The sequence below is a fragment of the Lates calcarifer genome, linkage group LG14 (genome assembly GCF_001640805.2).
Source record: "Lates calcarifer isolate ASB-BC8 linkage group LG14, TLL_Latcal_v3, whole genome shotgun sequence".
NCBI classification, from domain to species: domain Eukaryota; kingdom Metazoa; phylum Chordata; class Actinopteri; family Centropomidae; genus Lates; species Lates calcarifer.
This window is the reverse complement of record NC_066846.1, coordinates 66,284-94,266: the sequence shown is the minus strand read 5'-3', so window position 1 is coordinate 94,266 and position 27,983 is coordinate 66,284. Positions and strand designations below refer to the sequence as shown.

The following is a 27,983-nucleotide window of genomic DNA, read 5'->3' as shown; positions in this document are numbered from 1 at the left end:
AAATCTTTCCACAAGCAGACAGACATAAACACTCCCCGAAGTATGCAAAACTGCCTCTGTGGTAGTTCCCACTTCAGTTGGTGTCTTCCGGACCACATTTAGCCATAATCACACCTATAAACACATACACACACACAGACTCATAGGATGAAAACAATACCAGCTCAGCTATTGTGACTGGTAATAAAGTGTTAAGGTAAATTTTTGGGTGGAGTGGTGCATTGTCTAGACTGGGACCCCTGATCTCAGTATTTCTAAATCTATCTTGGCTAAAGGCCTGTGCAAGACTGCCCACAGTGTTAAAAATAAACTCATGACCTGTTAAGAGCAGGGAAGGAAAGAGAGGTTATGGCTGCAAATAATCGTCTGTCTGCTGTGACCACAAAAGAGTTTCCTTTGTGTTTTTTCATTGCATGTCAACATGGGAGACTTGTTTCCTCTCAGGAATGTTTATGGCCGGCTAGGAGGAGAGTTCTTTCCACTCAGTCAGATAGTACACTACCATGCTGAAGAGCTCCTAAATGTTTCCCACAAAAATGTTCCATGAGTCACTGCCTGTGACCTAGATTTGAAGGTGAAGAAATGTGGACAAAATTAAGAATGATTTGGATTTCCACAACAAGACAGTACAGACGAAATATAGCAACTTTCTAAATTTGTTAAAACTTTATTTGGTGGAAATGTTACTTCCAAAGGCTGAATCAGAATATTGCTTTGTTGGCAACTTACATGTAAACATTTGGTTTTGAGTCTGTTCATACTAAAATCCACATACAGTTGGACCAAAACAGCAACAGTGAATGAGCCATGAAAAAAGACACTCACATTTTGTGCTCTTCACTACAACAGAGTACATCATTTCAACTAAATTAACACACATGTTGTTCACATTTGGTTATGCAAGGACAACTTTCAGCATTACAGAATCATGCCAACCAGAGAAAAAAGGCTTTGACAGAAGTACTGTCTCAAACTTATACCAGAAGGTTATCGTTATACTGAACAACAACTTATCTTATTTTGTCTTTAAATACAATTTGACACAAATCATACACATCAGTTTTAAAAATAACACCAAAAATAATACCATATTTTACTATCTACCCATTAAGATTTCAGTTGGTGAACTGTTTGTAGCTATTGCAAATGCATATGGCAGCTGCATGGAGGCCTGCTGGAAAATAAACAATTTTGCTATTGCTGAAAAATCTCTGGGTCTAGTACAGAGATGGGTCCAAGATGTATTTAGCTTGAGTGTGACCGTTTTTTTGTAGGTTGCAACAGCAAGCAATATAGCCAGCAGTCTTATTAAGCCAAGCAATTAATGTTAAAGTTGCACTAATCAATATTTATGTAGCAAAAAGAATCATATGATTATGTGTGAGGGGAAAGGGGTTACTCCCACTGAGAGATCCATAGAGAATTGTCACCATTTCTGCAGTTCCACTAAGCTCTGTGGAGCATCTTTCAACTCATTGTTTTGGTTTTATTTCATGTAACTTTGCATTTTGGTTCACTCTCACTATACTCTTAAACCTCTTTTCTGCTACAGGAGCTACCCATTCCTAACCATAGATAGACATAGTTAGACACTAGCTGGTTCTCAGAAGTTGGTTAAGACCAAAACAGTGAATATTGGCCAAACACATGACTCCAAATGAAATGCTAATGTTGCTCTCTGTGTGAGGGATTTGTAAATGTGCAAAGACATTTAAAAAAAGGTGATAATAACTTTATATGGTAATGTAATGCAGATACTAGTGTACGCTGGCTAACAAAATGCTATTATACAAAGATAAAATTACTTGGAAGAGTCACTAACAAACTGGTCAGTTACCAGAAATTCGTGCAGAACACAGACATGAAGCAGTATACAGTGCTGTGTCAGCTGTTGTTACTGCTTCTGGCAAAACTCACTTCCAATGCTGCTTGAGAGCTTCCTGAGGAAGCTCACTATATCATGCTCTATGTGCACTTAGATCAGGATGTATTTTGTTATGATGTCTGGTAATGCCTCCACCTCAAGTAAGGTATTGCATCTTGTTCACTTTGTTTGGGAGTCAGTGGATGTCATCAAATCAGCTATAAGTTACTATAACATGACACAGCAGATGTAAAGCACAAACAAAAATATCAAGTGTCTCTTATTATAGAGCCTAACATCCCAACATCTGACTGTATAGTGGGGATTGTGCACTGTTCAGGGTCTGCACTTGGCTATGTCCCGTTCCACGCATCAAGAAATATGGAACCTACAAAAGGCTAAAGGGTCAACCTCCTTCACCTCTCCAGATTAGATTGTTCACAGTGGATTCATTATAGAATAATTGTATATTTCTATCCCAAACCTCACAGAGACCCGAGCTATTGTTGTGATCACCTCCTCCTCAACTCTTTTCACCTAAAGTGCACAAGTTCCAAACTGGGAAGTTGCTCTTTAAAGGTCTTCAGTGTACTTCAAAGTAGTTTGTAGGATCACAGTCACAGGTTGTCATTTGTCCTATTGATTAGCTAATCACTGCAGACAGTGAGGAACTGTTTTTGTTGAAACTGAGAAGGACAATGAATAACAACCTTCACCCCTGATGTGTTTTGGTTTCTTGCATTTCTGTCTGCATCTATTTGTTAACATGAATGAACTGAGCTTAGAGCATCACTGACAATGCAGGTCCTGCTATCTACTGAGAGAGCTGACACAGCAGGAGTTGAGTGAAGCTACTGAGGATGACAAATCAGTCTCATGAGTTATTGTCAGCTCCCATCCTTTCTTTTTTCTTTCTTTCTTTCCGCACAAGCCAGGATAGACCAAAGGTCCCCAAACATAACAATAAATCATTTCTCCAGAACTGCATATACCATAACAATAGCATTATCTAAACATCACTAAAGACATCTGAAAGGTGTTGGGCAAGGGGTTTTGACCACTGTTGGATAATCTTTGAGCACTCAACAGCACATAAAGGTGAACACCAGCTGTCAACTTGTTCCATGATACACAAGTTTTTAAGTATGGGTTGTTACATGTTACCAACACGTTGGACCATTAATTCAAGAGATTTGTATTTTTTAATTTCTATGAAACATTTTTTGGTGTGATCAGGCACTTGATGGTGTATTCAGTCTTGAAATGCAGGCTTTGAGGAAGACAACCTCAGAAATGAGGAACAGCTCTTTATGTCTGACCGGTACATTGTCACACACATTCTTTTCTATGGGGTTTAGGAAAAGTAATCAATGTCTTTCAGAGGTGATATAACTTTAGGGCTCAGTTGAGATTCCTACAGCACTTAGATTGGCACTTAGTTTTTTTCCAGCAAAAGATCTAATGTAAATCATCACTATTTTTAATATAGATTGGGCTCAACAGTTTTGGAATGAACCTATAGTCATTATCTCAAACCATTATTCATACCTTAAACTAATCAGGTTTTATTGCAGATTTCACAGACTCAAGACTCAAACTTTTTGACAAAATTCTCATAAAACACACTAGAATGGTTCCTCTGATCGTACAATAATGAAAAAGAATGAAAAACACAGCACTAGTTGTGGTCAAGAAGGAATGTCCATCATATCAGCAGCAGATGGCATTGATGGTCTGATACTTGATTGAAAGCCAAAATCAACAAAAATAAAACCCTATTTTCATGATAAATGGTGAAAAGTGTAGTCCACTGCACAAGAGACAATGTACAAAGAGTACATAGAAAGAGTGGCTCTTTGGTATTTTGTGGCCTGAGATGCTCATAATAGAGAGGACAGTAAGTGTGTCAACTCAACAACAACACTGCATGTAACTGGCTGTAAAAGTTTTAGTCATATACCCCTAGCTGAAAAGTGAGAAATTATGTAATCACATTTTTCAGTGGACCTTAAAAAATGAGAGGCTGCAGCCTGAACACAGATACACACACTGCCTTATGATAACTTAGGATTTAAAAAGGATAAAGGATTTAATCAACACAAAGGGAAGGCTTTCATAGAGTCTATGAACGTTTTTTTTTAATGACCGATCATCATCTATATCGTCATCTATGTTCAATCATCTATATTTTATGAGGGAACTAAAACGGCAAGTGATAAAAGCAGAGTCGATGGAGGTGACAGAACTGATAAGTTTGCATTAAGTTCTACCCAGTGAGTGCCTGGTGGCTGGGCCCACAGCCATGAATCCTGGTCTGCTCACCTGGAAGGAATGATGTAGGGACATGAGAGTTGAGGGGTGAGCACCCCGACCTGAGGTCCCAGCTGGTTTGACACCAGCTGGGGACCTCTGTTGAATCTCTCTCGCTCAGAAGGTCAGGTTATCAAATCAGTGCCAGACGATGGCTGGGGGTTTGACATGCTGACCCCAGGTTACAAAGTATAGTTGATGGAGGAGCAATGTGGATTCTGTCCTGGTCATGTCCTGTGGACTCGCTCTTTTCCCGAGTCGATGGATGGATACTGTGAATTGAACAATGTTGACCAAATTAATTATCTGTATATGATAACCACCTTTGATTTTTAGATTGAATTTTGTTCAGTTTTCATTTATCAACTCTACAGTACATTCATCAACTTTGCTTTTATCTTATAAATTTTGTGATAAGCACCATAAAATGCTGCCCAACAACCATTGTTGCTTGATTATTTTTGGGCTGCATGTAAATAGAAATGACAGAATGACAGACAAAACTGTTAGGTAACATCTGAATCCAGTGATTCTGTGAGGTGCTCCGACGTTGACCTGATGTACCTCTGAGGGAGGTACAATTGGAAATCCTTAATGCCAAAACTGTATTGTGCCATGTCATCCTTACTGACCTCCTTTTATTTTGGTAGAGTCAAGTTAACTGGCAGTTGCAGAGTATCAGAAGATGTGTGCGCTTGACATAAATACCACTTCACTTCACTGGTACAGAGTTTCTACCATCCAACATGTCTTTTCACAAAAATAGGGCCTTAGATGTTGGTCTAGCTCTGCAGGAGTGCTGTGCTTGCAGTGTCTACTGCATGATAACGTCAGGTTCAATGTTAAAGAGCAGGTCATCGTTGTCCCTCCTGACTTCCAGTAGCAGGGCTGTCTCCTCCTGCAGTGCCCCCTGCAGGTCAGCTGTTGTCATCAGAGGTCTGCCGTTCAGTTTCACAATAATGTCACCGTCTTTGATACCGCCTCTGGAGACAGAGAGAGACAGAGAGAGGAAAAATTGTTGTTAAAGGTAAAAATTTCATTATATGCTAGAAATCTCTAACACACTGTATACTACTCCTGTTTGAGGGATGAATTAATAAACTAAACCTACTTTTGTGCAGGTGAGTGAGGAACGACCTCATGGACATAAATCCCACTAGTAACATTAGGGAAATCCGGGTTCTGCTGTTTTAGCTCTTCAGTTAACCTGGAATACACATACACACATTTTCTCTCAAAGAATATAACAGATAACACAAAATATTCCACAAAATCAGAATCTAACAAAAATGTTTCTAATAAATTCATACACCTCATCCTTGGAGCAACCCAACATACAATAGATTCTTCTTACAATGTGCAAATAACATTACCAGTTTTAGCAGCATTCAAGTGCCAAATATAAAATTTCATTTGCATCAGTCATTTATTTTAAATACAATGGAACAACAACATTATATATAAAAGACTGAGCAATATTATTCAGGAATTCTAAACAGTACAATGTGAGTAGAAGAGAACCCGGAATAGTGTGGGACACATCAAGGGTCACCTAAAACAACACTATATGCATAAAAAATCTGGACTCCCTAGATCATATTCATTGCCTCACCAGTACATGAAACAAAATGCCCCCACCAATGCAGCTGTTTGTGCTGTTTGAACGCAATGGAAATGTCTGTGTGATTACAACCTTGCTGTGAGGATGTGGACAATATTGAAAATGGATTAGTATTAAATTAACAACATAAGATGTCATTACTCTATTCTTATCTCTGCTCTCTGTTTTCCATATTTTCCATTAATACAATAATTGTCAGCAGTTCAAACTTACGCTGGTGTGATGGTCAACATCCTTATTCCAATGAAACGCTTCTTTATTGACCTCACATCTGAAAGAGACCCCAGTTAGTTACTGTATATTCTGTAGGGTGCTCACAGATGTTTAATCCTGGCTCAGTGACATCATTGGCAGACTCACCTTTATTATGCTTATCAAGGGAATCATTAAGGAACCGAATGATCCTGTCGGATGGGATGGCAAATGAGATTCCTGCTGCAACCTTCAGTGTGTTGATGCCGATCACCTCCCCATCCTCAAATACAGAGGCACAGAAAGGGAGAAGAATGACTATTTACATTTTGAGGTGGTTGAGATGATTTTCCTTTTCAAGGTAAATTGAATACAGAAGTAGAAAAAGGTTCTTGGGTTTCTATTATCAAGAATAAGCCTTCAAAGCCTTATGTTCCTGCAGGTGCAAACACAGTTCTTGTGCAAACACAGTCATTGTGCAATGTGTTTTGTAGGTTTAACAAGACCCAAGCAGAAAGAGGTATTTTACAGCAGTCATGAAAGCCTCTATGTAGGAAACCAAAAGCTTACCAAATTGACAAGAGGTCCTCCTGAATTCCCATACTATGAAGAAAAATAAAAACAAAAAACAGAACTGTGATATCCAAAATGCACTTTACAATTTGACATCTTTGTGCTGCTAAATAATAATTTAGACTCAGAACACGTTTTCTGTCTTACTATAGTCTCACATTGATAATAGCATCCGTCTGGATGTAGTCCATGTCAGAGTCCCTGAGGCCCAGTTCCTTGCCATCTCTCTGGGCGGTGCTGACAATGCCAGTGGTGACAGTGTTCTGGAGGGCAAAGGGGCTGCCAATCGCAACCACGAACTCCCCTGGCCTCAGGTCTGCGCTGTGGCCCAGAAACAATATAGGCAGCATTGTCTGAGGGTGGGGAATGAACAGATAAAATGGACCAGGGTAAGATATTCTCTGTAGCAGGGTAGGAACCTTTTACAGGTGAATAAACTCAATCATTCACACGTACAGACTAATTAGAGGGTCCACTTAACCCAGTCCTTCTCAAATAGTGGGGCGTGCCCCCCTGGGGGGGGGCTCGGAGTGATGCCGGGGGGGCGTGTGTGACCCCGGGAACATGCTTTTTTTGGCCACAGGAAGTAGGGTTTTTTGCACCAAACAAGAGCACACAGCACAGAGCAGGAGATATGATGTGCAGTGAACAAACCCTTAAGAGACAGGCGCTTGAGTTTTGTCAGCGAAAATGTGTCGAATATTGCCAACAATCGACCTGGTTTGTGAATGCTATACAGTGTTATGCAGAGGTGTACTTATAACCTCATAGACAAATGATACTATTTACAGTCACGGCGGAGAGTTGGGGGGCGCAAAATGTTTACTTCTTCCTGGGGGGCGTAACAGAAAATAATTGAGAAGCACTGACTTAACCTAACCAGAGGTTTGAATCCTGGTCCTTCCAGTGAGCGTGCAGAAGTAACAGAAGTTTAGAACCACTAGGGGTTTTCCTGGAGTTGGCTGTCCAGCAAAACTGAGTAAAGCATACAGCCAAGAAAACGAGTGTCATTCAGACAGTATGACTGGCCTTGAGAGGCCAAGCCAAAGCCCAGACCTAAAACCCATTGAACATCTGTGGAGAGACCTTAAGATAATAGTTCACAGATGCTTCTCATCCACTTGACAGAGCTTGAGAGGACCAGGTGGGAATAATGAGATAAACTGCTTTAATCTACTGCTTTAATACAAATATTGTGGAGACTTATCCAAGAGGAATTTAAGCTGTAAAATTGCTGCCAAAGTACTAAATTAAGGGTCTGAATACTTAAAGGTGAGATAAGTGACTGTTATTGAAATATATTATTTACAGAGACCCAGAGATTCCCACCATGAGCAGCACTTGGTGACAGTGGAGAGAAAAAACTTTTAAGAGGCAGAAACCTCAAGCAGAACTGGACTCAGGGTGAGTGGCCATCTGCCTTGACAGAGACATAGAGAGAGAGAGAGAGAGAGAGAGAGAGAGAGAGAGAGAGAGTAAACTAAACCTCCCAATAATAATTTGGTTGAAAATTTTCCGAAGTGTTATTGAGCCAATTCTTCTATATGGAAGTGAAGTTTGGGGCTCATTGATCAAACAGGAGCAATGGGACTCAAACCCAGTTGAAAAGGTTCATCTTGAGTTCTGTAAAAACATACTGAGAGTCCACAGAAACTGTCCTAACCACGGCTACAGAGCAGAGCTGGGCCAGTTCACCCTCTTAATTGAAATTTAAAAAAAAGAACAATCAAATTTTGGAACCATCCGATAGAATCAGACACAGATTCGTATCATCACAGATCATTCTTAGAATAACGAAGCTGTATGAACCCAGATCACATTACCTGGAATGGAACAAATGAGAAAATGACATTTCTATATAAAGGTGACACTATGAGAAGAACTCCAAATTCACAAGTAAAACAAATAAAGACAATAAACTCAGATATTCCAAACAGTAGAAAACAGAAATCCAATCAATTAATAAATTAGAATGCTATAATTTACTAGACAGAGAATCCAATTAGCCCAATATTTAAGCCAAATAAAACATCCTATAAAAAGACAAACAATAACTAAATATAGACTTAGTGACCATAAACTCACAATTGAAACCGGACGCCAAAAAAGAAAATGGCTTGAAAGATCAAACAGAATCTGTTCACATTGTAAAACAGGTGAAACTGAAACAGAAATTCATTTTCTCACAAGTTGCGCAAAATATAAAGAAATTAGAGAAAATGAATTCATCAGATTTAGACAAAAAATTGCAAACTTTGCTTCCATCCCAAAAGATCAACAGATTCGAATCCTTCTAGGAGAAGAAAGCTCTGTAATAGAAGTGGCAGGAGAGTATGTCACAGCATGTCACAAAAAGAAACACAGTTTGATGTAGGAATTTTATATGTGTGTATGTATATACTGTACATACACATGTATATGTATATATTTTATTTTGTTTTCTCGTTTTTTTTGTTGTTTTTTTTGTTTGTTTGTTTTGTTATTTCTTATCTCATTCTTTATTATTATCTTATTGTATATAGTTATCGTTGTATTTACTGATGTTCTAATGTACATATGTCATTTTATGCTTTGGCAACATGTTTTAGCTAATATGTCATGCCAATAAAGCCAAATACACGTTTTACTGATAGCTGAGCTGGCAGAGGCATGAAGAGACAGTGTACTATAAGTCCCACTGCAAGCTCAGTACCATGTTGAGGACTGGCTAATTTAAAGTTTTCTATTGTTGTTTTTCTATTGTTCCAAAAAACACTAGCAACACACACCAACAAAACAAGTAAAATGTAAAAAAAAACAATATATGTTCAACAGTGAAAAGTTCCTGTGTGCTTAATGTAGATTAGTCCACAGGCACCACTACAATGTCAGAGACCAATGTCTAACTGCTGTGGGAGAGGCTGTGAAGCAACCACACCCTCAGCTGTGGATTTGCTAAGCTGGGGGCAAAACATGACTGCCTGCCCGGAGGAGGAGATCTTCCCTGACTTGCAGGGACCACGGCTGGCAGTGGATCAAGTGGAGGAGAGCAGGGAACCAGTGCCTCCTTGGCCACATGGAAGCTATCAACAGGACCTGTGGCCTGTGACCTGTGGGGCACATGGGGAATCAGAGGCAGCAGTGGAAAAGCATTCAACAAGCCTGATGGCCAATCTTTAAACAGAGCATCCATGCCTGTGAGAGACCCATTGGCCCTCAACAAAAACCAGCTCTTGCAATGAGCCGTTTCCTCTGACACAAGCAGACTGGTTTGGGCTATGCTGAATTTACAGTTAAACCATAACCACCACCTCCTTTGCCTGGGAGAGGGCCCCTCCTGGACAGGAGATATGCTCTCCATATAACTCTCCACCCCTGGAATACACACTGCTCTGAGGGATGCTATGGGTAGCCCACAGCAAGAGCTTCCTAGTTATTTGGAGACAGCGTAGGGATCTGGTTCCCACATTGGATGAGTTGTCCATTCCCACTGTGAAGTTCCACCAGGGCAAGGTGGGTTGCTCTCATTTTGTTTGTTTTGATTGTGATTCAGGTATAGACCCACAACCACTGTGTGCTCAGCTGGTTCAAGATTACTCAGTTGCAAAGAGCAGCTACTACCACCTGTAGAGAGAAAAGCCAAATGGGAGGAGCTTGGACTGATAGACCTGCCCATGAAAAGCAAACTATAGAAACAGTCTGTAGTCTGAACAGATGGGGGCATGAAAGTATGCATCCTTTAAATCTAGGGAAGTGAACCACCCCCCTCTCTCAGTGGACTCCAGAATTTGTTTAGTGTTCAACATCTTGAAAGGAGCACCTTTAGGAATGTGTTTGACAGCCTTGGGTTTAAGATGGGATGCATGCTGCTTATTTTTTATTAGAATGAGAAAGTATTTTGAGTAAACACCAGGGAGTTGTTCGCTGGAGCTTACTCTTACAATTGCCCCCTTTAGCTAAAATCTGTGTTTGGACTGGGTCCTTGATCTTGGTCATGTGGATCCCAGAAAAAGAAGGGGGACACTGCCAGTTCTTTACTCATTTTCCACAGAAGTCAGAACTTAAGGGTGTGATACACATCTTTTCCTAACCTAGCCAAAGATGGCTGGGAAACAGCCATGGCAGCTGCCCCCCCAGCCCTAGGTGATGTTCCCCCGAGGTCTTGAACCTGAATCTGAACATGGGTGTCTCCTTATGAGAGCCTCTGGGCCCATACCTTGTACCTCTTACTCTGCTGAATGTGTGCTGAATGCATGCTTTTGTGCAGCAAAACTTCTCAGCCTTTTCTGTCTTTTCTAATATCCTCAGGTAGAGAGGTCTGTGCCAGCCAAATCTAACCATGTGTCTGCATAGCTGATAACATGGCAGCACCAATGTCCCTCATAAGCGTAGAATAAGAGTATGAGGTGTAAGAGCTGAGTCAGTTAAGGTCATGGTGCCATGGTCTTTAGGGCTGGAAGTCTTTCTAATATTTGCATGGTTACTGCATTGCCTGTGGCAGCAGTGTAAGACAGAAATTCAATTAATATAAAAAAGCGACATGCACCAGGCTGAACCTTTAGGATAAACCTAGAGGTTTAATTCCTCCTATAATAAAAGTCAGTCATAGGAGATTACTGAGGTAATCATTTTTAATGTATACCGCCATATGCTTTTGATAGTTTGGCTTATGTTGGACTGTTTCCAGAGGAACTTTTCTCTACAAGTTGGAAAATGTTATGCTAACCTACAGGTAGACAGAGCAAAAATACAAATTCAAATCCCAGTTGAAGAGAAACTGAACTTTCCTGGAATCTGTGCTTTATTTGTCCTAATCCAACCACTTTCACAGCTGTTCAGCTCCTCTGCTCATTAAAGTATGACACACCCCAAATTATCCATGCCAGAAGCATGTGCATATACATCTTGGTTACTTCAGTTCTGTTTGTGAACTTCCAAAAAAGAGTGCAAGTATGGAGTACTTAGAATAGAGGGTATCAAGACCTTGCACATCCAACAATCAGCAAAAAAAGAAGTTACAGCCCAATGATCATGATAATAATGAAAACAGCTGTAAAACACACAAAGTTACATAAATGAAAGCACAACATAAATTATATCACTATACAGCTTTATATATTAACCTGTATATTACATTACATGTGAGAGTGTCCACAAAGAAAAGGGGATGTGATGAAAAAAAGGGGGTGAGGATGTGAAGGGGAGGGGAGGAAAAGAATAGAGCTGAGTGGAAACACATGCTCAGCAGACAGGCGCAGTGACTGAGAGAGAAGGAATGAACTGAAACTGCTCTGTTTAAGATTTCTGTTTAGGGAGGAGTGTTTCTCTCACTCCTCCCTGTTTTGGTCAGGATCCAGTTCTCCCAGTTCTAATGCAGGAATGTCAAGCTTGGGTGACACTGGGATCCAAGTTCAACTGATATTGGATATTTTGAAAGCTGAAACTGATTTTGCACTGAATGACCCACCCACACACACATGCAGGGTGGTCAAGCATGGGTCAAACCAATAGAAACGTATTTAACAAACAAAATTCTCCATTTTCCAGCTGAATTTGAAGAAAATTACTATAAAAAGATGCAACAGAATATTCCCATTTGATATAGCAGACATTAAAATAGAAATCTGTAGTTGACAAATATGAAGTAAAACAGGCTTTTTTGTAAAACCACATTTTTGAAGAAAAAATACATGTTAAAAATGATATTTAAGAAAATATAGGGGCTCACTTCAATAAAATAAAGACAAACTTTGCTGTTAAAAAATGATACTAGTTTAAGATGAGTGGTGATTATATCTCTTTTTTAAAAAGATATTTTGAGATTTAAAAAAAATCTTTTTGGTTCTTGGTTCATGCCATAGGGCATTACATGTGTCCTACAGTGTGACAGATAAAAGTTACTGCATTAAAGAGAAAGTGAGAGGGATTACATTAACATACCCCTACAGTTCTTTCTGTCCAAAAAAGAACAAAGTATCACATTTTATATTTAATGACAACAGCCACAAATGTTTTACAAAAACAGTGTAAAATTTTTTATTTACATTCACATGTAGGGAAATAAAACTATGAGAAAATATTCATTTAAACTTTAAAATGACTGATAAAGAATTTCAGTCTTTCCCATGACTATGCATTTTCACACAAGGAGAACAAACTACTTCCTGTTTGTTGAATGCTGTGGACTCACCTGGGGGTTGATTTTGATGGTAGCAATGTCAGATTTTTTGTCTATGTCTTTGATGCTGGCTTCATATACATCACCATTATGCATCTGGACCTTAAAGAAAAAAAGGAAGAGAACATGACAAATGAAAGATATTTCATAGCATTTGAAATGCTTGATTTCTGCAGAGTTAGCATTGTAAAAGTAGTGGCAATGTATTAGCATTGTATCAGCAATGTCCAGCATTATTGAATATTCAGTTATTTTCTGCATGTGCTGTAACATCCATTGAAAGCTATGTATATAATGAAGGCAAATGCCAATATTATAAATTCATGAATTCAACATTGCCAAGTGTTCCCAATTTAGCACTGAATTTTTATTCTTGCTTTGGTAGAAAATCTCATGGAACAATACTGAGGACATATTTGGATTCTGAAATTCAATTCAAATAAAACTGCATTATATTGTAGAGAGAGAAAAATACAACATTGGGTGGAATCAGATTGTAGAAGGAATAGTTCAGCATTTTGGGAATTAAACTCATTGCCTTGTTGAGAGATACTATCAAGCACACAGCAGGACAGGACTCCAAATGCAGAACTCAAACACAATCAAAGTTCAGGTTCTTTATTACAAGCAAAAGTCCAGTACACGAGTAGGCAGTCCGATAAGGCAACAGTGTCCAAAGGGAATAGGCGAAAATCCAAAATCAGGTAAACAGGCAACGGTCAGGAACACAAGAAGTCAAAAAACAGGAAACAACGCTGGAAAGCTGACACGAGGGACAAGACAATCTGGCAACTGCCAAGAAGAAGAGACGCTGACTAAATACACCTAGACAAGGAGATAACGAGACACAGGTGAAACACATAAGGGCGGGGACAGTAATCAAGACAAGGAAGTAAAGAGAACTGGAGTAACCAAGGGACAGGAAACAGGAAGACAAGACAAAAATACCAAAATAAAACAGGAAACATTCAAACCCTGACAGTACCCCCCCCTCTACGGCCGGCACCTGACGGCCCAGGATCCTGAGGGTGCTGGCGGAGAAAGTCTCTAATAAGAGTGGGGTCCAGGATGTCCTTGGCTGCAACCCACGACCTCTCCTCCGGACCATAACCCTCCCAGTCCACCAAGTATTGAAGCTGGCGTCCACGGCGACGGGATGCGAGGAGTCTCCTCACAGAATATACAGGGCCACCGTCGATGAGCCGGGGGGGTGGAGGGGGTCTGGTGGCAGGGACCAGCCCACTCACCTTAACAGGTTTCACACGACTAACATGGAAGGTTGGGTGTACCCTCATGGTCCTGGGGAGCTTTAGTCTCACAGCAAGAGGATTAATAACTTTAGACACTGGGAAAGGACCCACAAAGCGAGGAGCCAACTTACGGCACTCGACTCGGAGAGGAAGATCCCTTGTGGAGAGCCAGACCCTTTGCCCAGTTCTGTAAGTGGGAGCAGGAATTCTGCGCCGATCTGCTGCCTTCTTATAGGTCAGGGAACTTTTCAACAAGGCCCGACGAGCTCGAACCCATGCAGCCCGGCAACGGCGGACCAAAGTGTGGGCGGATGGAACAGAGACTTCCTGCTCAAGGGACGGAAAGACAGGAGGCTGGTAACCATACACGCAAAAAAATGGAGACATACCAGTAGAGGAGCAGGGCAAAGAGTTGTGGGCGTACTCCACCCAGGGAAGGAACCGGCACCAGGAAGATGGGCTCTGGGAGGTCACACAACGGAGGACTGTCTCCAACTCCTGGTTTAACCTCTCTGTCTGGCCGTTGGACTCAGGGTGGTACCCAGAGGATAGGCTGGCAGAGGCCCCCACCAATTTGCAGAAGTCCCTCCAGAATCGGGCAACGAACTGTGGCCCTCGATCCGACACAATGTCCTTAGGAAAACCGTGGAGACGGACAACATTGTATAGAACGGCCTCGGCTGTCTCCTTAGCTGAGGGAAGCTTGGACATGGGCACAAAATGAACCATCTTTGAGAACCTGTCCACAATGGTTAAGATGGTGGTATTACCTTCAGAGGGGGGCAGGCCTGTGACAAAATCCATGGAGATGTCTGACCAGGGACGCTTGGGCACTGGCAAGGGGTGAAGGAGACCGTGTGGAGGTTGCCGTGAAGTCTTGTTGCTGGAGCAAACAGGGCATGCTGCAACAAACTCCACAATATCGCCCTTCATACCTGGCCACCAAAAGCGTTGGGCGATAAAAAACTGAGTGCGACGAGCCCCAGGGTGGCAGGTGAGAAGCGAAGCATGTCCCCATTGGAGAACGTTGGAGCGTAGGTCCGGAGGAACAAACAGGCGATTGGGTGGCAAACCTCTGGGAGGAGCACCACCCTGGTTGGCTGCCAGCACCTTCCTTTCAATGTCCCAAGTTATGGCTCCCACCACACAGGAACGGGGCAGAACTGGCACCTCCGACTTGGGTTCTAAAGAACAGGGAAAGGCTCTCGAAAGGGCATCAGGCTTAACATTCTTGGAGCCCGGACGATATGAAACAGTGAAGTTGAAACGGGAAAAGAAGAGAGCCCACCTAGCTTGTCGGGAGTTGAGTCTTTTGGCAGCTCGAAGGTACTCCAAGTTCTTATGATCCGTCCAGACGATGAATGGTTGTTCAGCACCCTCCAACCAGTGCCTCCATTCCTCCAGTGCAGCTTTAATGGCCAGGAGCTCTCTATCACCCACATTGTAGTTGTGTTCAGCTGAAGACAGTTTTCTAGAAAGATAGGCACAGGGATGCAACTTGTTGTCTGTTACTGACCTCTGGGAGAGAATGGCTCCTATACCCACATCGGAGGCATCCACTTCAACCACAAACTGCCGTTGGGCGTCTGGCTGGGTGAGGACTGGAGCAGTGGCAAACCTTTGCTTAAGCATCTGGAAGGCTTGCTCAGCCTGAAGGGACCAGGAGAACTTGTTCTTGGAAGAGGTCAGTTGGTGCAAAGGAGCGGCCAGGGAGCTGAAGTTCCTAATGAATTTCCTGTAGAAATTGGCGAAACCCAGGAATCTTTGAACCTCTCTCCGTGAGGTAGGTGTGACCCAGTTGACCACTGCCTTCACCTTCTCAGGATCCATCTGCATCACACCCTCAGAAATAACAAACCCCAAAAATGACACAGTAGGCACATGAAACTCACATTTTCCAGCTTTCACAAAAAGGTTGTTGTCTAGGAGTCTCTGAAGAACCTGCCTAACATGTTGGACATGGGTCTCCTCATCAGGAGAGAAGATGAGGATATCATCCAAGTACACAAACACAAAAACATTTAGCATATCTCGAAGGACATCGTTCACAAGAGCCTGGAACACGGCAGGGGCATTGGTTAAACCAAAAGGCATCACAAGGTATTCATAGTGTCCTGTAGGAGTGTTAAATGCTGTTTTCCACTCATCCCCTTCCCTGATTCTAACCAGGTGATATGCATTACGCAAGTCCAGTTTAGTGAAAACTTTTGAGCCCTGCAGCAACTCAAAAGCAGTGGAAATCAAGGGAAGGGGATACCTGTTCTTAACAGTGATTTCATTCAACCCCCGATAGTCTATGCAAGGCCGAAGAGACTTATCCTTCTTCTCCACAAAGAAGAATCCAGCCCCTGCTGGTGAAGAGGAAGGTTTAATGATTCCGGCTGCCAGTGCGGAATCGATGTACTCCTTCATAGCCTTCATTTCAGGTGTGGAGAGGGAGAAAAGACGTCCTCTAGGTGGCATGGTACCAGGTAGCAGATCAATGGCGCAGTCATAGGGGCGATGTGGCGGTAATGAAGCCGCCTTGGTCTTGCTGAAAACCTCTTGTAGATCCGCGTAACAGGAGGGAACACCAGCCAGGTCCACAGGAAGACTACCAGTTTCCTCAGTAACTGTGACAGGAACGGGCAAAGCCTGTTTCTCAGAAAGACAGTAATGTTGACAGGCATCACCCCAGGAGAGGATCTGACCAGAGGACCAGTCAATATGGGGGTTGTGAGTCTTGAGCCAAGGAAGTCCTAAAAGAAGTGGATGGTGGGGTGCATTAACCAGGTGGAAGGAGAGCTTCTCCGAGTGTACATTGCCGAAGGAGAGCGAGATCTCAGGAGTGTGGTGAGTTACTTGGAAAAGATGGCGTCCATCTAGGGCACTTGCCTCGAGGGGTTCATCTAGAGACACAGGAGATATCCTCAGTCTCTTAGCCAGTTCATAGTCCATAAAATTAGCGTCAGCCCCAGAATCAATTAATACAGGTTGCAAAAGGGAAACAGAGGCAGCCTGTAGAGTGGCTGTGGGGAACAGCCGCATTGTCTTAGTAGAAGTGAGTGTGCTACTCACCAGGCTCTCACGACTTCTAGAGGCCCCACCACGACGGATGGGACAATTGGCGAGGAAGTGACCCATCTGTGCACAGTAGATGCAACAACCCTCATCCATACGACGCTGACGTTCCTCCAAGGAAAGCCGGGTGCGACCCACCTGCATGGGCTCTGCCGGGGGAACAATAGGTGCCTCCGTCGACCCAGGTGGTGTCCTGGAGGACTCAAAGTTCATCTGAGGACGACTAGGAACTTGAGGGAAGTGAGGAAATGAATGGGAAGAGAGGCGAGATCTCTGCCGTTCCCTCAGTCGTTTGTCCATCTTGGAGGCCAAGGCAATGAGAGCCTCGAGTTCTGAGGGTAAATCCAGTGGTGTGAGATAGTCCTTGAGTGTTTCAGACAGTCCATTAAAAAAGGCATCACACAGAGCAGCTTGGTTCCACCCACTGTCAGACGCTAGAGTGCGAAACTCAACGGCATAATCTAAAACTGTGCGCCTCCCTTGCCGTAATGCAGCTAAGGACCTGGCAGCCTCACGGCCCGGAGAAACAGTCTGAAAAACTTGTGTAAGAGTCCGGATGAACAAGGGAAGAGACTCACAGATTGCTGAGCGACGACTCCACTCAGCAGTAGCCCAAGCCTCGGCTCGCCCTGACATGTGGGAGATCATATAGGCAACCTTGGCTCTGTCTGTAGAAAAGGAGGCCGCCTGAAACTCAAAGTGAAGTTCACATTGAGCAAGAAACGAGCGACAATCTCCCGAATCCCCAGAGAATTTCTCCGGGCTGGAGAGATGAACGTGGGGATTCAATCCCAACCCTGGAGGCGGTGAAGATGGCTGGGGTTCTGCATCCTGAGTAGCTGGGGGCGAAGCAGAACTAGGAGAATCAGATGACTGAGGCCCACGCTGAACATGGTCGACCAGGAAATTTAGCTGAGACCCCAAGGCCGAGAGCATCTGCCCCTGGTGCTCTGTCATCTCCCTCATCTCTTGACGGAGAGCATTAAGTTGTTCCTCTTGATGGAGGATCCGCTGCCCCTGGGCTCTGAGGGCAGACCGGAGGTGATCTGAGTCTGCGGAGTCCATAATGTGGCCAGATTGTACTATCAAGCACACAGCAGGACAGGACTCCAAATGCAGAACTCAAACACAATCAAAGTTCAGGTTCTTTATTACAAGCAAAAGTCCAGTACACGAGTAGGCAGTCCGATAAGGCAACAGTGTCCAAAGGGAATAGGCGAAAATCCAAAATCAGGTAAACAGGCAACGGTCAGGAACACAAGAAGTCAAAAAACAGGAAACAACGCTGGAAAGCTGACACGAGGGACAAGACAATCTGGCAACTGCCAAGAAGAAGAGACGCTGACTAAATACACCTAGACAAGGAGATAACGAGACACAGGTGAAACACATAAGGGCGGGGACAGTAATCAAGACAAGGAAGTAAAGAGAACTGGAGTAACCAAGGGACAGGAAACAGGAAGACAAGACAAAAATACCAAAATAAAACAGGAAACATTCAAACCCTGACAGATACAGTAACTATAGAGTTGGAAGGAGGAGGCTTAGAATTAAGACTGGAAATGGGGGAAGAGCTCATCTGGCTCTGACCAAAGTTCAAAAATACACCTACAAATACCTCTAAAGCTCACAGATTAACATGCTGCATCCACTTTGTCTAATCTGTACACAACAGAAATGGAAAAACAATAAGTTTTGTTTAATATGAGGAGTTACATGATCCAAATATTTCTTGACAAATAACAGTGAGGTTGTCAGGGTCTGTACCCTCGTATTTATCAACCGCAACCCATACTATAGCAAAAGAAGAAAAAAAAAAAGCTATGTGCATGGATAAACTGATGTCTGATTGTACAGTGATTGTCATTTTTCCATTTCTGTTTTTGTATACATTCAACAAGTAAGATAAAAGATATACATGAGTTAGTAGAGTGTATTTTTGAACAGCCCTGTTTCCATTTTCTCTGTACCTAACTCACTGACATCAGATGCTCAACTATTCCTCTGAGGATTAAGCATATAAATTATGTTGAGAAAGCTTAGACCATTTCAAGTGAAAAGGATGAAGGATCACAGAAATAAAACTGGATTTTGTACCTTGAGGTGCTGTTGGCCGGACACTGGAGAGCTGCTTGAGACTACATGGGCGTTGGTAACAATTAGTCCATTCTCTGACATTACAAACCCAGATCCACTAGACAGTGGGATGTTCCGGCCAAAGAGAGGATGCCTGGGATGTGGGGAAATGCAGCAGTAAATTTAGCTGTACTGGATTATAGAGAGCTGATGGCCCATCATTTTGTGATCAGACACACACACATACACAGTCAGTACCTGAGGAAGAGCTCGATGTGGACCACAGCAGGGGCAATTTTCTCCACTACATCAGCTATGAAGTTGAACTTGTAACGAGGACTGGCAGCATGTGAAGGACCTATACTGACAAGAAGAATTATATGTTTTAATAATCAGTCAAGACTTTGATTTGTTAATAATCAAATGAAACTTCTGACATAAGCCAAGAGGAAAGAGTGTTAAAATAATGTAAGTGGGAAGTTAATTAGAGACTTTCACAGTGTCATGAATTGAAAGGAGAGATCTAAAGACGTCTTTACAGTTTTGTGTTGTAACTTAAAACAACCAAGAATGAAAACAAAATCTTACATTCTTGCACATTGGCATTACACAGCGAGATAAGGACCCCAGGGAGTATTTCGTTCAATATGAGTAGGAGCAACAATTAATATCCCAGTTTTCTCAACACTCAGTTTTAGTCCATCCAGTCTGCTAAAACTGTTAAATTTTTTAGTTTTACTTTATTATTATTTTCAATACCCAGTTGGGGTGCTCCACAAGAAAACACAATGTTAGAGACATACCTGTATGAGACAAACAATGTAAGACTAAAACCACTGACACCACCCCACAGCATTTAAGTGTAACAGTACCAGAACGTGCATCTGACCGTCATAGTGACATAAAGCAAAGCAGTCTTAGCATTGTTTGATTTCTAATGGGCTGCTTAAAAAACACTTTTTTATTAAGACAGCTGTTGATAATAGAAAGCAGTACAGATTATCCTAAGGATCTGGGCATATTCTAATGGATCAGTATCAGCTAAAATAACACTGATCAAAATCTGATCCTTTCATTACTGTGTGCTCTGCTGTGTTTTATCAGCTGTCACTTATTAATGTTGACTCTGTGAGTAACCTGATGACAGGCCTATATTAAACTTGGCTGCTTAGTTTGTGTGTTCTTTGCACACCACTGTAAGTGCTTGTCAAACATAGATAGTGAGGGAAGAAGCTCCACACTACCAGTGAACAGAGTTTCTTCTGTCAGAAAATCTTCAGTATCTGGATCTTGGAGGTCATAAAAAATAAGGTGTTTGAGTTTGATTAATTAGTCTACAGCTGTGGCTATTCTAATCAAGATTTAAATCATGTAAATATCAATCAGACTCAGGATCAGCAGATACTCAGTATTAAAGGACCAGGGCCAAACAAAACTTGATCTGGACACCCCTTCCTCTGTTTTCAATGTGTGTTGGCAGTATCCACCCAGCAGGACATACAGTATGCAGTTTTTTGTTTCTTTTAATGTTTAAAATATGTAGAGAACTCGCAGAGAAGGTAGAGAAATGTAAAGTGAGTAAATCTGAGACAGGACATTGCAAATCAGTCACCTCTGTTTTACTAGCCAAACATTAATAAACCCACATGATGGCACACACTGGGCAGTTCTAATGGAAAACCATCTTTAATCTACCAAGGTTGTGCTGTCATCTCCTGCACTGTTCAACCAACTGTAATCATCAGTTATATTCTGTCTATACAGCTGCACTATATGCTGCTAAGCCAAGTCAGCCTTTGAGGAACATGTGGTTTGTTATTTTAGACTGAAAAGAGTTTCTCAAATGACAGAGAGAATCCAACCAAAGACTGAAGTCAGTGAGTTTACGTCTTAACATTATTACCTAACAGACTTTCCTTCTCATGGCCTAAATGTAATTTAATCACCCATGAGACTAATAAAAGGAGAAATTTCAGGTCTAGATGATCAGTAAACAGCTGAAGGATGGTATCTATGGAAACTATTGTCACTGATACCTCAGTACTGAACCTGCATCCCATAGAATACTCTATTGGGATGATAATGTTACTCTTTGCAGGATGTGTAAATAGGCAACAACAGTTTGTGGTGTTGTTGAATTACCTACATTATATTGTTTCTATTATTTTGTTGACCTCATTTATATCTGTGAGGGCAGGCTAAATAACAGAAATATCTCTCTGTATAATGTGGCACAGTTCCCAGTAAACCAGCAGCTGAGTGTTTGGTGGTGGCTGTGCATCTGCCAGCTTATTTTGATGATTTTTTGCCCCTTAGTGGACAGCAATTCACTCATGCAGCTTTAATATATATATTTTTAATGGATTTTTGGATGTCAGTATTGTTAGACATAACAAAGGGCAAATCTGCAGATATACAACTCTGCACCTGCTTTCACGAGCCTTTTTAAGTTGCACTTAAAAAACCTTGAATGGACCGAGATGGTGATTTAAAAAAACATTGAAATATGGAAACAGAGCAAATAAATAATGAGGTACATGAAGCATGTGATTTAAATATCACTCAAGCTTCCAGTGAAAAACATCAAATCTGTGCGGAGCAATAACGTAGCTGAAACCTTCCAGACATCAGTATATCAAACAAACACAAATTCTCTCTGCAAGTACATTGACAATTGCTAATCGGTTTGTTAACCTGAACCGTACCAATGATGGCCAGAGCTTTTAAAATAAAACCCAAGAAGAAATAAACTGTAGTTTTTCTTCTTGGGTCCATATTATACCTTACGTTTCTGTTGGTGTCGTGAAAGTATGTGCAAACTCCAACAGTACCAGTCTGATTCTTCATCTATTATCCCAGAAAGACTGGAAGTGTGGAAAGTATCACTGAGAACATGCAGAAAACACAAACTCACACAATATTCATATACACTCTGTCATCACATTTACAAAGCCCTGTGTGTGGTTCTGTTTCATAATCTCTTCATCTTAAAAGTGAATGTGAAATTGTGTGGACCTGTGTAAACCTGATTTCCACTCTCACACACATGCACCTGTAAACTATGATCAACAGTGACATTGCTTTCAAATGTCGAGATGGTGATGAATAATCATGTTGTTTATAGCACTAGAATCAATACACAACATTTAAGAGAACATCTCTGGTGTGCCTTTGACTGGTATTATTTAGTTCCTAAGTGTGTGGACTGTAAAAGAATAACTTAACTGACACAGGGTTCACCTAACATCCTGTATCATCCAGGGCTTACATACCATATCATTAAATATCATCAATACTAAGTCGACATTTTGACCTGGTGGTGGCAAAATCGAAATTATTCAGCCTGTGGGGGAGCATGAATATGCTCAATACATTTTGGGTCAGTCTTCCTCTTAGATTCTGAATCATTTAGCCTGTTGGTAGTGCTAGAGAACAGCTAACAGGGTGAAAAATCTTTGAAGTCATCCTCAGGGAACCATGAATATCTACAGTAAATGTCATGCTAGTCCGACCACTGCTACAGTCATCAGCACAATTCCTGCTCATGAGGTTACACACACACACACACACACACACACACACACGCACACACACACATTACCAAATGAGAGATATCAGCTGAGGAAACAGGAAGTCCCTGCAGCCCAGAGTTGTGGCAGACTATATTTACATTTTCCTTTGATCACAAGCCCTTTTATTTTGTCTGGGTTTAAAGGGTATGTGGTTGGCACACACACACACATGCACATATCACTGGAGCATTACATCCCTATGGGTGCGGTGAACTAAAAATATATGGGTGATTAACCTGCAAGTCCCATCTCCCACATCAGATGATTTACCCAACTGATGTGGTAAATCATTCATGCCTTTTTAGATCACTTGAGTTTAAAGAAAATAGCCCTGAAGTACCATTCATTTTTGTATAAGTAAAGTTTCAAAAGTAATAAAGCTTTAAATCTATGGTTCTGTATATGTGCCTACATTTTGAATGCAGAGAAAGATTCTAATGCAGGTTATATTTTGTAGAGAAATTAACACACAAAGAATATTTAACTAAAAACAAAATGATTGTGTGCTCAATAAATGTATTTGTGCATTTGCTACTCTAAATTTGATGTGATGCAGTTCATGAAAGCTTTCACATGTGCTGTTTTAAATACTCTCCATCTGGTTGTGTGTCTCTTATACACAAAGGAAGTCATTTATTTTAGCTTTCTACCAGCAGCAGCAGAATTTTCTCTCTGGAGGTGCACAGTTACCTTCTTAATGGAAAAACCGTCTGACTTACCAGTTTCAATTACATGAACTGATGAAATCCAAAAGGTAATTAAGAGTAAGATTTTTCATAGCTCTGGTAATGTTGCAGAGTCCCTTGATCTCAGCAGCAGAGACTTTAAGCTACACATCAGTATCAGGGCAGATATTGACCAAAATAACACAGATCAATTATCTTTTATTACTGTACTCTGTTGTGTTTTGTCCACGTCTGCTTGTGTTTCGGCTCCTCTCTACAGGGCTCTACTATTCAGTATCCAGTTATATAAGTCACTGAAAATGAGTGAGTGTGAATGCAAAGTATTGTTTGGCACAGTGATTCATCTTCACCAAGCTCTAATACAAATCATCATTAGCAAAGCAGTGTAGAAAACACTCAGCTACAGCTTTCCATGTAGAGCTGCTGCTGTGTATTACTCTCACCGGTTCAAATATCAAACGCTGAAGGCAGTACATCATAAACTGTCTCTAAATAATGTTGATTCTTTGAGTTACTCAATGACAGGCCTAAATTAAACCTGGCTGTTGTTGGTTTGTGTCTCTGCACACCACTGTCAGTGCTTGTCAAAGTTTGTGAGGGGAGAAGCCCCACTCTGCAACACCACTGTGAAACTCTATTTTTCAAGCCACGAATTCCAACAAACCCTGTGAGCCGCCCTCTTTTTGGCAGTAAGCAGTCTCGTAGTCACATCACTGTCACTACTGGCATTCTCCCACCTCCACTTTCATTCATACCATATCTATAATTAAAGCTTATAAACTTTATCTTTTCGAACCATGGTCGATTGGATCAGGAAGCTCTTAAAAACTAAGATGTTAGACAGTAACTTAGAGATAGGGAAACAGTCTTGCGTCAATTGTCATGTCACTGTTGTTTGACCAGCAAGAAAACAAAAAGTCACTCCTCTTCCACTGCCATATATCACTGCACAGGCTTCCATCCATCCGTAATCTATACCGCTTAACGTTAAGGGTCATAGAACTGACATATGCAGACAAACAACCATTCACACTGCAAACTCCACAAGAAGAAGCCCCCGGATGAACCAGTTGGAACCCAAAGGTTCTTACTGCGGGCAGCTGTGTAGAGCAGTCGCCCACCAATCAGAAGGTCGGTGGTTTGAATTGAAGTCGAGCTGAAGTATCCTTGGCAATTGCCTCCGATGTGTGTGTGTCACATCGGTGTGTGAATGTGTTTAGAAAGCACATTATATATATATATAGAACATGTGCTGTATGAATGTGTGTGAATGTGATCTGTAGTGTAAAACGCTTTGAGCGGTCAAAAAGACTAGAAAAGCGCTATATAAGTACAGTCCATTTACTGTGAGGCGACAGTGCTAACCACTGCACCACTGTACCAACCCCACAGGTTTGATTCTTTCCTGGGATAGACTGCAACTTGTTTCTTGTTTCCCAAAGCAGGCAAGAAAATTAGTTATTGCGGGTATGATTGTTACAGATTTAGTCATATATATTTAAAACCACATTTTCAGGGACTTTAAACTTAGGTACTTATTGTCAATATACTGTGAACATTATGTTGAGTTGCAGGCTATGACTGATACATAAATGGCAAGTTGCAAATATGATGATACTGAATATGTCAGTAAAGTGTTCACAGACAACATATTTATTTTCAACTAGAAATTCAGATCTTTCAGTATAAAGTGACTACAGCGTTTTTAAACTTCTGTGTGGTTCTGCTTAGACTCTCACAGCATTGGGTTGAGGTTATGGAATGCTCCTGGTCTAATTTAATACAGAAAGTATCTATTTATATATGTGCTTATTCATACATTTAAACATCCATCCTCCACCTCAAATGTAGCTCTTCTTTCATTCAGAACACACGCTGCCTCAGACCATAATCCAGTCTGTGACAGTGCTGACACACAATGTAACTGAGAAAAGTATATGAATGTAATTTGTTGGGGACAGGGTTACTCTGTATGACAGGAAGGCTATATGATGGCAAACAGAGGGTAAATACTGTTGTCACTCAATATACAGGTCAGAGATTAAACTAGCATGTTAGCGTGCTTTCTCTTGCAATGTTTTTTCCTTTACTGTATGCAAATCCTTTTCTACTACTTCAGTTGTTACACATAAAACTTATACTATGCTCTGAGCTGTTTAAACTCTCTGGATGGAGCTTAAACTGTGGGAGGACCCACTGCAGCTGTATTTATTACTTGGACTGACTTGGGATGGAAAATCATAGAAATATGTGCTTCAACCTCTGCCATCTTGGCAACAGCATCACTATCTAAATGAATAGGGAGAGAGCCAAAACTTCACTTTCAATGGTCACCAAGACATAAAAACTTCATCCACAAAATCACCAGTCAAATCTGATAAAAAACTACTTAAAAAGTTTGGCGAATTTGCCCCAAAATAAGCTTTCAAATGCATTTTTCCCACAGGTTATACTTGGTACTACGCATGCACAACAGCTTCATTCCCATAGCTCTGTGACATGATATCGTTGTTACAGTTATATGATCTCTGGCTTGTGCTTTGGACACAGCTAAAGACAGTGCTGAAAGCTACAAAGACTGGACAAACCAAGACTGTTTCCACCAACTTGCACAAACTCTTTAGACAATGACAGTCAACACAAGAGAACAACACTGAATGACCAGTCTGTTACCACTGAAGTAACGCAAACTCAGCCAACTTTAACATGTTCTTGTACCAAAGTAAAATATGGACAACAACCAGAGAATTTCACTGTTTCAGTGTGGTAACATTTGCTCGGAGAGGGCCAAAAAAGGAAGAAAATACAGTTTGGTGAGATCCTGGATGAAGAGGCATGTAGCACTAAACAGTCTACAGAGAGAACTAAAGCAATCTCCATTTTTCTTTGATTTTCTATTTTATTTTTTTTACAGGTGGCACATAAGTGACATCATATCAAACATGGTTTAAAAAAATCCTTATGAAAACGACTGGCAGAGACTGGATACGCACTCTATACATATCACACACTACATGATTTTATCTGCTGGCTGTCAACACCTGCCAACAGACCAGCTTACTCTCATCTATCATCACACCCAAGTCATATTCAGAACTGGCTCAAAAGATGTTCATCCCCATCTTTAGGAGATCACCAAAGTCCATCCATTATCTTTACCGCTTATCTGTTAGATTACCAACGTCCATAAATCATCTAGGAATAGGGGTAATTGTACTTGTATGTCTGTGATTTTAACAGTTGACCATCACTTGAACCACACCATCAGCATGGCTAAAAAGCCAATAACTCTAGTATAAGTTTACTTATACTTTTTACACATGCCTTTAACTACCTCACTGATTATCACCATCTTCTGTATACAAACTGTACATTTATGTTTATTACAGTTTGCAATGTTTTTTTGCACTTTATTTTCATCCTTCTTCTTTTTATATTATATTTGTATCTATTCTATTCTTCACTCTTGTTTGTTCTCACTGCTGCTGTAAACGAGATGAATAAAGTCTGTCTTAGCTTATCTTATCTCATCTTACATAAACCAGAAGTAAAACACCATTCAGAGACAGACCTTCATCTCTAAATCATCCAGTACCAGTGTGGATCAAGACTGTGGTGAACTCACAGTTTATGGTGCATGCCCCTCTCTCCCTTTAAAGGAAAGAAAATCCAACTGTTTGTGTGACCACAGGGTGCTGAAACAGAATCTCCTCACAATGTTCTAAGGGCCGTCATTTCATAAAGCAGCTCCACTCATTCACTTCATTCTCTGACAGAAACGAGAATGTTTACACTGCGAGGCCTTCAGAATCCCAAGCTACAACACATGAAGTCTGTGTTATGGTGGAGGGACTTTCTGAAGCAGTCTGCAGGACAGCCCTTTTACTGGAGGTGTGGTTAATTTCCAGTCTGCTCTGTTCCATTTTTTTTACTTTACGTAAAACAGTTGGTTTGAGGACTACAGTATTCAGTCAGTTCAGATACCTGCTATAAGCTGCTAATTTGACTTTCCAGTATTAGACTATTGTAAAAGAACACTGAGGGGTTGGTGGGTGGTTTTTTAGGAAAGAGCTCTGTTTAGTGTCTTAAATACACTTCAGGGTCTGGTATAGACCGTGTGGTTACCAAATGAAGTCACCAATGCGTAAACCGTACCTATACTGGTCTCACACGGTCCTTTCTGGGTCTGGGTGATGCCAGGCAGTCCCTGTTGCAGAGCCTTCCTACTGGTCGCCTTCAGGTGGCACACATTACTGTAGGTCTTTCCATCGCTGCCCACAAACTTCGTGGCTGAACTTGCACTGACAGAGCCCCTTAGAGAGCCGCTTGCCCGCGGGTGATGGCACTCCAGTCCGTCCCCACACGGCAGGTCGTCCTTGCGGCCGCACGGCTCTCCTTCCCCTGGGCGCACACCAGGCAGCAGTTGCAGCGGTCCGGCACGTAACCGCTGGGGCAGCTGGGACTCGGACAGGTACTCACATCGCACCGTGTTGGACATGTGGCTTTGGGCTCAGCGCTGGCAGACTCCTTGAGATAGAACAACACAGCTGTGTACAGGAAGATCTGCATTTTGTTTTTAAAGGAAGAATTTTGACGCGGATAGAGATATTTTACGCGGAGAT

General features: G+C 41.6%; 1 protein-coding gene across 1 annotated transcript; it reads right to left on the bottom strand.

Moving 5' to 3' along the window:
• Positions 1–647: 647 nt before the first annotated feature.
• Positions 648–27,983, bottom strand: LOC108895247 (serine protease HTRA3-like). The gene is given in 13 exon segments (XM_018693935.2): positions 648–5,157; positions 5,286–5,381; positions 6,009–6,066; positions 6,156–6,270; positions 6,558–6,590; positions 6,719–6,913; positions 12,730–12,819; positions 19,125–19,257; positions 19,362–19,461; positions 27,517–27,637; positions 27,639–27,701; positions 27,704–27,765; positions 27,768–27,983. Coding segments are annotated over 13 exon segments (1,398 nt in total). The 5' UTR covers positions 27,931–27,983; the 3' UTR covers positions 648–4,988.